Source organism: Littorina saxatilis, linkage group LG5 (assembly GCF_037325665.1).
Source record: "Littorina saxatilis isolate snail1 linkage group LG5, US_GU_Lsax_2.0, whole genome shotgun sequence".
NCBI lineage: Eukaryota > Metazoa > Mollusca > Gastropoda > Littorinimorpha > Littorinidae > Littorina > Littorina saxatilis.
This window is the reverse complement of record NC_090249.1, coordinates 25,816,559-25,829,937: the sequence shown is the minus strand read 5'-3', so window position 1 is coordinate 25,829,937 and position 13,379 is coordinate 25,816,559. Positions and strand designations below refer to the sequence as shown.

The 13,379-nt window shown below is 45.3% G+C and overlaps 1 protein-coding gene across 1 annotated transcript in view; it reads right to left on the bottom strand.

The window, feature by feature from the left end:
• LOC138966678 (poly [ADP-ribose] polymerase tankyrase-like) overlaps positions 1-13,379 on the bottom strand; it is a 63,717-nt gene that overhangs the window by 26,983 nt on the left and 23,355 nt on the right. The window contains exons 24-29 of the mRNA XM_070338981.1: positions 7,237-7,407; positions 6,709-6,828; positions 5,715-5,904; positions 4,236-4,438; positions 2,370-2,473; positions 1,431-1,549 (exon numbers count right to left, since the gene is read on the bottom strand). Coding sequence (XP_070195082.1) covers positions 1,431-1,549; positions 2,370-2,473; positions 4,236-4,438; positions 5,715-5,904; positions 6,709-6,828; positions 7,237-7,407 — 907 coding nt within the window. The remainder of the gene's footprint in view (positions 1-1,430; positions 1,550-2,369; positions 2,474-4,235; positions 4,439-5,714; positions 5,905-6,708; positions 6,829-7,236; positions 7,408-13,379) is intronic.

The window sequence follows — 13,379 nt, the reverse complement described above, 5'->3', positions numbered from 1 at the left end:
GCTGGTGTTATGAAGTTAAACAAATGTGACCCTCCACCACGAAATGAGTCGCATGTCACCTTTGCATGATTTTCATATTTGTACATTTTCCTGAAGAGTTTTTTATGCTCTATCCAGTGGTGAAAACCGTTTTAGAAAAGAGCGCAAACTGTTTGAGTTATAAGCCTGTGACTAAGGTGACCCTCACACTGTTACCAGACACTCCCCGGACTTATATTAAGCCTAGCGCAGAACCGCGCGAGGTGACATGCGACTCATTTCGTGGTGGAGGGTCACAAATCTGGAGTGTCAGGTTCTCGAGGTGAGGGGGTTAAATGGTTAGGTCCCTAAGAACATCACATTGGCTCACATGCACCAATTGTGAACTCCTGATTCTTTTTCCTTAAAGTCTTGACTTTCCCTTTCAAGGGGCCTAGGATCTTATTTAAATTGTTGCTTCTTCCCTTCTGGTAGTCTACCTATGGCTATTTTTTGTAAACATCCCCACCTTTAACTAAGACAGGATGGTCTTTTTTCTAGGATATGCGCCGAAATGGCTGCGATCTGCTGGCCGATGTGAATGCGTGATGTATTGTGTAAAAAAATTCCATCTCACACGGCATAAATAAATCCCTGCGCCTTGAATATGTGCGCGATATAAATTGCATAAAAATTTAAAAAATAAAAATAAAATAAATCCCTGCGCTTAGAACTGTACCCACGGAATACGCGCGATATAAGCCTCATATTGATTGATTGATCTTTTTTGAAAATATTAAGACAGCACCCTTAATGTAGCATCACCTAGGAGAGGAGGATGAGACATTAGATTTGCATGGTTTGTTCCCCCTTCATTGCCATTTTCACTTTCTAACCAACTGCCAGATGCAAGAGTTGTGTGCAAATCACTCCTGCATACAGACAGACAAAACAGTCAACCGTATGAACACAGTCAGATGAAAAATATCCCAACAGACAAAGAGGGATGGATGGATGGATGAGTGGATGGGTGGGTGATAGAGTGAATAGATGGATGGGTGGATATATGGATGGGTGGATAGATGAATGATTGGATAGATGGATGGATGGATGAGTGGATGGGTGGGTGATTGAGTGAATAGATGGATGGGTGAATGAGTGGATAGATGGGTGGGTGGATAGATGGATGAGTGGATGAATGAGTGGATAGATGGGTGGATGGATAGATAGATGGATGAGTGGATGAATGAGTGGATAGATGGGTGGATCGATATATAGATGTACGAGTGGGTGAATGAGTGGATAGACGGGTGGGTGAATGAGCAGATAGATGGATGGATGAGTTAGCGGATGAGTGGATGGATACTCTCTCTCTCTCCATCCAAATTGACATAGAGACAAAGATCAACAATGTCCAAAGAAAGAGATCCATGGAACCACCCCCCCCCCCCCCCCCCCCCAATAATACTGACCAGAGTTGCGGGGTCCGCTGACCAGCTTGTGCAAGACGTTGGTATTGTCGTCTTCATCCACGGCATTGACGTCCACCTTGTGCATCAGCAGTTCTGTCACTTTGTCGTACCATCCCATTCTGACACAACAAATTTTTCCACATCTCATTATTTCTATATGAGTTTACAGTTACTGATGCTTCTCACTTTCTAAATGATTTACTCTGTACAGCAGTTCCTCCCTGTAAAAAAATCTCACATAAGCAAGTCTTATAAGAAGGGAGTCCTAAAAATGTAGGTAATATATAATCATGCAGATGTTATCAACACAAAACCTGAGAAAGCAGGGTTTTGAAAGAGGGTTTACCCTAATTTGTAGGATTTTAAAGGGGGGTTTCTATTGTAGTCTAAAAAGTGTACGCTCTCTTTTCCTTTTGTACACCTAAGAAATTGCTTTAATACTTGCATGGCCATTTTCTTATACAGTCGTTGACATGCCATTTCCTTTCAAGTGCGAAGTAAATGCAATAATAAATTTGTTCTGCTGTTCCTAAACATGTGTTTGTTCTTAAACATTTTCCAGAACAGCATGGTAAACACACTACATTAGTCAGGACTGGCACTTTTACATTTTAGACAGACAGACAGACAGACAGACTGCGTGATGTATTGTGTAAAAAAATTCCATCTCACACGACATAAATAAATCCCTGCGCCTTGAATATGTGCGCGATATAAATTGCATAAAAATAAAAAAAATAAAAATAAAAAAAATCCCTGCGCTTAGAACTGTACCCACGGAATACGCGCGATATAAGCCTCATATTGATTGATTGATCTTTTTTGAAAATATTAAGACAGCACCATTAATGTAGCATCACCCCCCCCCCCAGACAGACAGACAGACAGACAGACAGACAGACAGACCTACTGAATGACAGACAGAAAGACAAAACTTACCCAGCAGCCAGGCAGATGGGTGGAATTTTGCGGGTGACAATTTTGTTGTCCACGGTAATAAACTTTTTCTTACACATGTCCACATCTGCACCTCCTTCTTTAATCTGAAAAATGTCACAGCAAGATATACGCAAGGTTTTTGGGGTGAATTGTCTTTGCACTGCCCTTCCCTCACTTGGTCTTAATCTACTCAACACAGGCATAATAATCTGAGGCAGGCACTGACAGTGTTCACCTCACACACCTGAATGATTGTTAAATAGTGCCTTGTTGTAATTTACTCTGATTTTTGTTGGACGGTGCGTCCTGGCCGGGAACGTAGGAGAAGAAGAAATACAGGTGCCTTCTTGTAGTGCACTCTATTTTGTTGTTTTATGGTACCTCAGTACAAGGTAAGCTAATGATTGTTAAATGAAGCCTTGTTGTAACTTTCATGATTGCTTGTAAATGGTTTCTCGTTGTAATGTTCTCATATGATTGTTATATGATGCCTTGTTGTAACTTTCATGATTGCTTGTAAATGGTTTCTCGTTGTAATGTTCTCATATGATTGTTATATGATGCCTTGTTGCAATGATGTACTCTATGACTTTAAATGGTGCCTCGTTGCAATGTTCTCTATGATAGTTGAACGGTGCCTCGCTGTAATATGCTCTAATGATTTTTAAATGGTACCTTGTTGTAATGTGCTCTAATGATTGTTAAATGGTGCCTCGTTGCAATGTTCTCTATGATAGTTGAACGGTGCCTCGCTGTAATATGCTCTAATGATTGTTAAATGGTGTCTTGTTGTCATATGCTCTAATGATTGTTAAATGGTGTCTTGTTGCAATGATGTACTCTGTGATATTTAAATGGTGCCTCGTTGCAATGGTCAATGGTGCCTCGCTGAAATATGCTCTAATGATTGTTAAATGGTGTCTTGTTGCAATGATGTACTCTATGATATTTAAATGGTGCCTCGTTGCAATGATCTCTATGATAGTTGAATGGTGAATGGTGCCTCCCTGTAATATGCTCTAATGATTGTTAAATGGTGCCTTTTTGCAATGATGTACTCTGATATTTAAATGGTGCCTCGTTGCAATGGTGAATGGTGCCTCGCTGAAATATGCTCTAATGATTGTTAAATGGTGCCTTTTTGCAATGATGTACTCTATGATATTTAAATGGTGCCTCGTTGCAATGTTCTCTATGATAGTTGAATGGTGAAAGGTGCCTCGCTGTAATATGCTCTAACGATTGTTAAATGGTACCTTGTTGCAAAGATGTTCTCTATGATAGTTGAATGGTGCCTCCCTGTAATATGCTCTAATGATTGTTAAATGGTAACTTGTTGTAATGATGTTCTCTATGATAGTTGAATGGTGCCTTGCTGTAATATGCTCTAAGATTGTTAAATGGTACCTTGTTGTAGTGATGTTCTCTTTTGTTGTTGAATGGTACCTCGTTGTAATGTGCTCTATAGCTATAATTGTTAAATGGTGCCTCATTGTAATATGGTCTATCATTGTTGAATGGTGCCTTCTTTTGATCTACTCTAATGATTTCTAAATTGTTAAATGATACCCTTGTTGTAATCTGGTCTAATGATTGTTAAATGGTGTTTCTTTGTAATCTACTCTGTCAATAGCACCAAAACTCAAAAGCAAAATGTGAACTTATCAGGATTAAGTATACTTGTTCTGGGTTGAGCAGCTTCTACAAGCTACCTTGCGACTTCTTTCTAAGAACCATTGCTTGCTCTCGTCTACATCCAATTCAAATCACTTCTCCTCTCGCCTTTCTGACACATTCCAGCAATGCATTATGTTTTCGAATTATCCTTATAGAAAAACTGACTTATTGTTCAAATTTTCCCCTCACCAGCATTTGCACAATCTGTGTGTCCTTGTTTTTCATCAGAGCCAGGGTGAGTGGAGTGTAGCCCTCCAGGTCGTAAATATTCACTTTTGCGCCCTGACCCAAGAAATACTTGAGAGCCGTCCCTTTGACATTTGGATCAAACTTCTTCTTGTCCATGAACGGGTCGTTTGCCTCCACCATATAGAACACTGGGCTCCATTGAGCTATCACAAGAAAGAACTTCTTTGAATTATTCATTTTATTTTCTTCTTCTGTACTTATCTCGTAACACACTTGCCACAATTCAATGATTGCGTTAGCCGGAAATTTTCTATAATTTTCAGACAGAATACAGAACTGAATATTTTCTTGAACAAGTTTGGGAATTTGTTTCAACCACACAAAACGTTAATGTTTTTATGTGAAAGTAACACAAAATAAATCTTCAACCGCTCAGACCTGTCAGTTTTGATTGTATTGCATCAAAGTAAAGCTACTATGATTTTATTATTTCTTGGTTTCACTGGTTGCCCTAACCAAGTGACTGATTTTTGTTGAATGTATTTTCTGCCTTTCATTGATTTACCAGTTTACAAAACAAAACAATTTAAACCTAGCCATCTTTTCAGATAAGACCATGCTTTCGCAGATCGTCTGTTGATTATTGTCTGCAAATGTACCCCCATTTAGACAGGGATCGCGTTTACGCACGATTTTTGCGTATTTGACGCATTTTAAAAGTCGCTGACGCGTTTTTTTCGCCGCGCCGCGTAAGCCATACGCAAAAATATTGTAACTTTTTCTTGTCTTCACGCAGCGCTTTTGCTCTGACTTAATAATCACCCGATCCTGAAACTGACTATAGGGCTCGAGAAGTGACGACACACATGAAATCTGCGTGTCAAAACTAAAGTCTGTTTCTTTTTGCATCGAAGTATCGCAAACGAACGTAACGAGGGTATTACCAGATAATGTCTTGTCGGATAATGAAACAGACATTAGCTGCTCTCCCATCTCGCGCTTCCAAAAGGCGGAAAGTGTGTCTAGTCGTATTAGAGCGGGAAACAAACTCGCAAGGCCCGAAGGTTGGAGACAGCAGGGGTGTTATTCGACAGGCGTGCGCGGAGTTCGACAGGAAAACTCGCCGTATTTAGGTAAGGAGTGTCTTTAAGTCTTTCGTGCGTGTTTTGTTTGTGTCTGTACGTGTTTTCGTAGTACGCAAAAATATTGGTCCGTGACGCGTTTTTTTCGTTTCGTTGCGTATGACTACGCGTTTTTTAAAAAGCTAGCGCAATCCCTGTTTAGAGACTCGATCTTTTTGATTTTTTTTAACAATTTGTGTGAGGTCTTATACAAGGAGGCTTCCACTGCACTGTAATGGCAGGGTAAAAACAATCATACACGAAAAAAAAACACTTGTGCAAAAACATGAGTGAACGTGGGAGTTTAAGCCCATGAACAAAAGAAAGAAACACTGTAAATTACAAGAAAAATGCAAACCTCGATCACAGTCTCCATAGTCCCGTTTGTTTGACGGTTCTCCTTGGCGTGAACCGAAGGGTCTCCACACAGGTCTGTTAGTCACATTCACGTCACTCTTGGCAACATGGACCAAGTTCTTGAGGAAATTACGTCCGTTCTCCCAACGGGCAGCCTCCTCCTCCTGAACGTTTGTTTGGTAAGTGTAGTACTGGTGTAGATAATTTTGAAGAAAGAGAAAGCAGAAACTACCAAGGTAAGTGGCATACAAATAGTTAGCATAAAAAGTGTTGGAGGGAACAGAAAAGATGGAGAGAGAGGCAGGAACACTTTGAAGATTTAATGGTTTCATGTCTAGCTTATGGAAGCTATGAAGCCTGTCCTTAACTGGACGAAGTCGACAACGCAAAGTATACTTCGTGAAGCTGCCGCATGAAGCTTTAGCACTGAGTTTTTGGTAAGTCAACGTCGGTCACAATTAAGGACCGCCTTTACCAACAAGTTATCCAGGAAGTTGTGGAACTTTCTGAACTTCTGAAGAAATGCTTCAAAGGCTCCAAACCTTAAATTGCATTACTTTTTTGTTATGCATAATGATAATAATGGACTCAGAAAGCAATCCACTGGCTCATTGCTTATGCTCCACCTTCTTCTTCCTAATTTCCCCTACTTTTGGCGCTTCACAGGCTGTTCCTCTCTCAAGGAGCCACATGCCTGTGTCATGGCGAAGCAGCCCCCAAAACGACCCTATTTTCCATTCAGCTTTACTTATCTTTAATTCTTTATGTCTAACTTCAAGGGAGATAACCAACATTGTAACATTGAAGCAGAAAGAAATCTTCAATATGAAAAGCCTGCCATATAGCTAAGTCAAGTGCCTTTTAGGGCATACAAAGTTTGAATAAAGTAACATAGGAATAACAGTTTTTTAGCTTGAGCGCAAAAAGTCATGCAGTTATATTTTTAGGGCCAAGTTTATGTCACCATTTTAAAGACAGAGAGTGCTAAAACTCACAATTTGTTTGGAAAAAGTACCACACGCTGTCAGGAGAGGGGTACTTCCGTTCCCGTCATAGGTTTGCGCCATTTCACAGAGCTCATGAGTGAATGTTTTCTTTACCCCTTTCACTGTCCACTGCAAGAAAATCCCATCAACAACTGATCAGACATGTTTATTCTTCCCCTTCTCTATGACTAAAGCGATGCATGTAATAGCACCTGTGTACTGCAAGGATTAATGTGTGTGCTGGTGAATTTGACATGCAATAAAGAAGAGGTAGGAATCACTAAGAAAGGTATTCAACACCTCTGCATCTACCTTGTGCACATCACAGACACACACAAACACAGACACACAAACACAAATACACACATATGTATGTGTGTCTTGGTGAATTTGATGTCAAATAAGGAAAAGGTAGGAATCACTATTCAACACCTCTGCATCTACCTTGTGCACACAGACACATTCAAACACAGACACAGACACAGACACACAAATATGTATGCGCCTTTCCCTCTCTCTTAGTGCAAAACCCCTTACTGTTTTGGCAAGGAATGTGATGACAGAGTTGACATCACCAAGATCGATCTTCATCGCATCCTTGGCAACTGTGTGAAGCAGTGTATCTGGACGGGTATCTTCTTTCATTGCCAGAGAGGAGAAAATGGGGCTTCCATTCTCCACTAGATACTGGGCCAGGGCAATGTTTCTCTGAGGACAGAATATGACAGTCAGATGAGGCATAAAAAATCTTCCTCTCTCTCTCCCATTAGAGAGGCAGGAGAATATAACCATTGTGTAAATCATCATTTCATGTCACAGCGAGATGCAGTAGTACCCCTTGTCCCAGCAGCTCCTCTGCACAGTTGTCTGCCTTGAACATTGAGCTATTCATAGTTAGAATGTTTTATGGCCGAGAGACACTTATGGGCTTTAGAGAACTGTTTATGATGGAGTCTGACCGACTGCTGTCTCCTGCTTGGCTCTTGCGGATGATTTGTGCTAAGCAAAGCAGATTCTAATAGTGCTAATAACTCACTCCTATTTGACTGGCTTTGCCTCCAAACAGATGTAGCCAAGTGCACTTCGCTACCCTAAACACTCTAATCATCGCATAGCGAAACAGCCTTGTGTACAGTACAAACGGGATCACACACCCCATAGCAGACGATACGATGCTGCGCGCGCACCATTGCCGGCGCAAATTCTAATAAAATACCTTTCTTTATATATCTACCTAACTTCTATCTTTCAAAGTCCCTTTTATCTTTGATACGGTCCTAATTATATTTAGGTTTGCATAGAAGTCACTGATTAGGCTGGATGGCTGCATATTATTGTGTTATTTACGATAATGCTTCGAACTGACCAAAGCGTCACTCTGACCTTGACCGGTTTTCATGTATCGTCGAGAGAAATTGATTCTCACAAACTCATATTTGTCTTTTCAATCATTGTTTTGTCATTTTTGTATCACTATTACATATCCCGTACCTATGTTGCATATGATTTTAGTTTGTTTATAATGATTTGGTTGTAATGAGTGATGCTTGGTTCCTCTGCAAAGATTGCTAATTTATGCAGACAGGTACTCGCGCAGGAATTTAGCCGATTCCATTTACTTTCGGACTTTACCGCTTCGTACTAAGTCAATGTATAATTTTCCCCCATGTAACGCATATCATGATGTTTGTCTAGGGTTCTTCTTTTTATCTGTATGATTTATGAGTTTGTCCATTATTCCAGTTTAGAGAGTTTTGTAATTTTCCGCACTGAAGTTGGTTCAGTGCCTTCACTAGGACCATTGTTTTTGCATCCTACTAAATAAATATAAGTTTTTACGAAATGTGATCTATTGCAATAGAAAGCTAAAGGTCGTAGCTTTAATTTGATGTATTGTTTGTTATGATTGGTTATGTATTTGTTTAAATAACGTAGGGTAAAGCAAGTGTAAGAAACACAGATTCCGTGTTTCTGGCCGTATTCAGTCCGATTTTCATCACCGCCGGACGGTGCTTTCTGTGCAGTCCGCGCCGGGGCTATAAGTATAGGCCGGACACCGGCATAAGGATGCATTCGCTCCTAGCAGCTGAACACGACACTACACTTGCTTTGCTGACTAAACGGGTTTTGCCTTCGGCCTCTACGTTTCCTTGCATTGTTTTCTTGAATAAAAAGTTGAAACAAGACGCTTGGACTTGGGCTTCGTCTACTACTACCCTTTCCACTCCTCCACTACATTTGGCGCTGCGAGCAGGATACAGAAGCATCAACTGAAAGAAGACAGTACAGGCAAACATGGCGGACGAGGCAAACACCCCCAACCTGCGGCTCTGCAAGCTGAGGCGTTTCACCGGCGAGGGCGACTGCGCCGAGACTTTCATCCAAGAGGCCAAGCTGATCCTGCAGCTACAGACGGTCCCTGCACTTGCTGCAGCGGCATGGATCCTTGGAGCGCTGGACGGAAGGGCTCGACAGGAGGTCATCAGGCGACCAGCAGCAGAGGTCAACACGCCGGCCAAAATTTACGCCATCTTGGAGCAGACGTGGGGCGACCAACGAGATAGTGTCGCACTGGCTGCCGCCTTCCACAGGCGACAACAAGGTCTCGGCGAGTCCGTTAGCGAGTACGCCAGCCACCTACGCGCTGCGTGGGCCAAGACCAATGCTGCCGAGGCCAACACACTGAACGACAATACGCTGCGCAAGACCTTCGCCACAGGACTCCACCCACAATCCCTGAAGCGTGACATGTGCCGCTTCCTGCGAGAAAAGCCGGCCGCCACCTTCGACGAGGTCACCAGCGAGGCCATGCGATGGATGCGGGAAGATAGCCCTGCTGAAGCAACAGCTGAACAAGTCTTTGCTGCACCGGACCCCTCCATCGCAAGGCTCGAAGCACGCATCGCTGCCCTCACCACGGAGACAGAGTCCCTCAAGCTACAACTGGCGTCACAACCACCACCAGCTGCACCGACGCACCACCATCACCAACAGCAGAACCATCAACCCCAGTGCAACTGGTGTGGCAGAGTCGGCCACCGGGAATCCGACTGCTTCCAGGAACAGCGATACCACAACAAACAGCGGCATCGGCCCCGACCACAGCAACAACAACAGCACCAGCAGCATGAAAAACTTTTAACCCCCGCTGTCACAAAACATTCAGCGGGGGGTAGGAAGAAGAAGATCTCACTCACCGGCCAGTGTCCAACTGCCGATATCTCAATCAACGGACGCCCGGCCGAAGCTCTACTCGACACAGGTAGCGAGGTGACGACCGTCACCGACACATGGGTGGCCCAGCATCTCGCCCACTGCGACATCAGTGCCTGCCACGTCACCCTTCGAGCTGTCAACGGCGCTGAAGTTCCTTACTCTGGGGTCATCGTCGTCGACATCTCCATCCTGGGCCACCTCTGCAAGGATGTTCCAGTCCTTGTCGTCAAGGAGCCTACCGAGCCGTTCATGCAGAACCGCAAGAAGCGACTGCCGGTCTTGGTGGGCAAGAACGTCCTTTCAACTTGCCTGCCCCAGATGTCCAACCTCCCTCCTTCCCTGCAAGCTGCTGTCCGGGAAGTTCGACTAGATCGCAACTCAACACGTGGTCTAGCTCGGACTTCCACTCCCTGCTCAATCCCTGCCTACTCCATGGCCACAATCCGGGTTACCAGCAACCAGAGGTACACTCGGCAATTGCTGGCTTCTCCTCTTTCCCATCCCCTTCCTGGCGGTCTGCTGACTGTCCCCACCTTGGTCGCTGGGGACCCCTCCTGCCGGTTCATCAGGATTGCAAACCTCTCTCCTGAGGACAAGACGCTGCCTGCCAGAACGCCGATCGCCACACTGCACGCCACTGACACAGTCGAGAGCCAGTCCGACATCACCTACAGCGCTACAGTCAACGAGCTAGTCATCTCCACGCAGCGCCTGTCTTCAGGAGACACGAAAACACCGGCACCAGCTCCATTCCATCTGCCAGACTTCGATGGAACCAGCAGCCAGAAGCAACGCCTCGAAGAGCTGCTCAGCAAACGAGCTGACGCGTTCCAGACCACTCCAGCAGACTTGGGCTACTGCGACGCCGTCCACCACAAATTGAGGACTCCAAACCTGTCGCCCAGCCTTACCGCCGCATTCCCCCAAACAATTTCAAGGAGGTGCAAGAGCATCTGAAGGAGCTGCTCGACCGCAATATCATCACAGAGAGCCATAGCCCTTACGCTGCCCCAATCGTCATCGTCAGGAAGAAGGACGGCTCCATCTGCCTATGCGTCGACTACCGCCGGCTCAATTCCAAGACAGTCGGCGACGCCTACCCGCTGCCACGAATCCAGGAGTCCTTCGACGCACTGGTGGGGTCTCAATACTTCTCGACCCTCGACCTGGCCAGCGGCTACCACCAGATTGCGATGGACCCGGCGGACCAGCACAAGACGGCGTTTGTCACCCCCATGGGCCTCTACGAATACACACGCATGCCCATGGGACTCATCTCTGCCCCAGCCACGTTCCAGCGTCTTATGCAGACCACGATGTCAGAGTTCTTGTTCCAGTTCTTGCTCGTCTACCTGGACGACCTCCTCGTCTACTCAAAGACCTTTGACGAGCACCTGGAACACCTCGACCGCCTGCTGGAACGTCTCATCAAGACAGGCCTCAAGATCCGTCCAGACAAGTGTCAGTTCCTTCGCCGCCAGGTCACCTATTTGGGCCACACAATTTCGGCAGAGGGCATCAGCTGTGAAGCCGGCAAGGTCGACGCCGTGGTCAACTGGCCTACGCCCACAACTGAAGTCCGCAGCTTCCTCGGGTTTGCAAGCTATTACCGGCGCTTCATTGCCAAGTTTTCGAAGCTCGCGGGTCCTCTGCACGACCTGGTGGCAGAGGCCGAAAAAGGCACCAAGAAGAAGAAGAAAACAGACCTGAGGCACCTCTGGCAAGACACGCATCAAGCCACTTTCGACGCCATGAAGCGAGCCCTGACCTCGGCCCCAGTCCTTGCCTACGCTGACTTCAAGCAGCCTTTCATCCTGGAGACAGACGCCAGCCACGACGGACTTAGCGCCATCCTCTCCCAAGAACAGGAAGGACGACGCAGAGTCATCGCCTACGCGAGTCGACGATTGCGGCCGACGGAGAAAAACCAGGCTGCATACAGCAGCATGAAGCTGGAATTCCTGGCGATAAAATGGGCAATCTCCGAAAAATTCAGACACTACCTTCTGGGGGCAACATTCACCGTCCTCACGGACAACAATCCATTGGTCCACTACAAAACGGCCCCCCTCGGAGCTCTGGAACAGCGTTGGGCAGCCCAACTAGCTCAGTTCAATTTTACGATCAAATACCAGCCAGGGAAAGCAAACCCCGCTGACGCCCTCTCCAGGATGCCCCCGTCATTTCCCTCTCCCACGACGTCCACCCCCCTCCCCCCTGAATTGGCAGCAGCGCAACAAATCTGCTGTGAGCGACAGGCTGCCGCCATCCCAGACGTCGCTCCCGCCGTCCATCCTCCAGACACAAAAGCAGAGCCCGAGACAATCTTCCCTCGGCTGTCGTCCACAGAACTACAACGGCTTCAGAGGGAAGACAGCACCATCGGGCCTGTTTTAACGACCTGGCCCACCAAACCTGCCACAGGCCAAGACCGTCAGCTGCGCAGCCTTGTACAACAGCACGACCGTCTCTATCTGAGAGATGGCGTCCTCTATAGAAAGGTAACTGACTCCATCCACGGGCCTCAGTTCCAGCTCGTCCTGCCGTCAACACTCCGTCCAGATGTCCTAGCCATGCTACACGACAACATGGGTCATCGGGGCTACGACAGAACCATGCAACTTCTTCGGTCCCGGGTCTACTGGCCAGCAATGTACAGCCAGGTGAAGCAGCGCCAAATGTAGTGGAGGAGTGGAAAGGGTAGTAGTAGACGAAGCCCAAGTCCAAGCGTCTTGTTTCAACTTTTTATTCAAGAAAACAATGCAAGGAAACGTAGAGGCCGAAGGCGAAACCCGTTTAGTCAGCAAAGCAAGTGTAGTGTCGTGTTCAGCTGCTAGGAGCGAATGCATCCTTATGCCGGTGTCCGGCCTATACTTATAGCCCCGGCGCGGACTGCACAGAAAGCACCGTCCGGCGGTGATGAAAATCGGACTGAATACGGCCAGAAACACGGAATCTGTGTTTCTTACACTTGCTTTACCCTACGTTATTTAAACAAATACATAACCAATCATAACAAACAATACATCACATTAAAGCTACGACCTTTAGCTTTCTATTGCAATAGATCACATTTCATAAAAACTTATATTTATTTAGTAGGATGCAAAAACAATGGTCCTAGTGAAGGCACTGAACCAACTTCAGTGCGGAAAATTACAAAACTCTCTAAACTGGAATAATGGACAAACTCATAAATCATACAGATAAAAAGAAGAACCCTAGACAAACATCATGATATGCGTTACATGGGGGAAAATTATACATTGACTTAGTACGAAGCGGTAAAGTCCGAAAGTAAATGGAATCGGCTAAATTCCTGCGCGAGTACCTGTCTGCATAAATTAGCAATCTTTGCAGAGGAACCAAGCATCACTCATTACAACCAAATCATTATAAACAAACTAAAATCATATGCAACATAGGTACGGGATATGTAATAGTGATACAAAAATGACAAAACA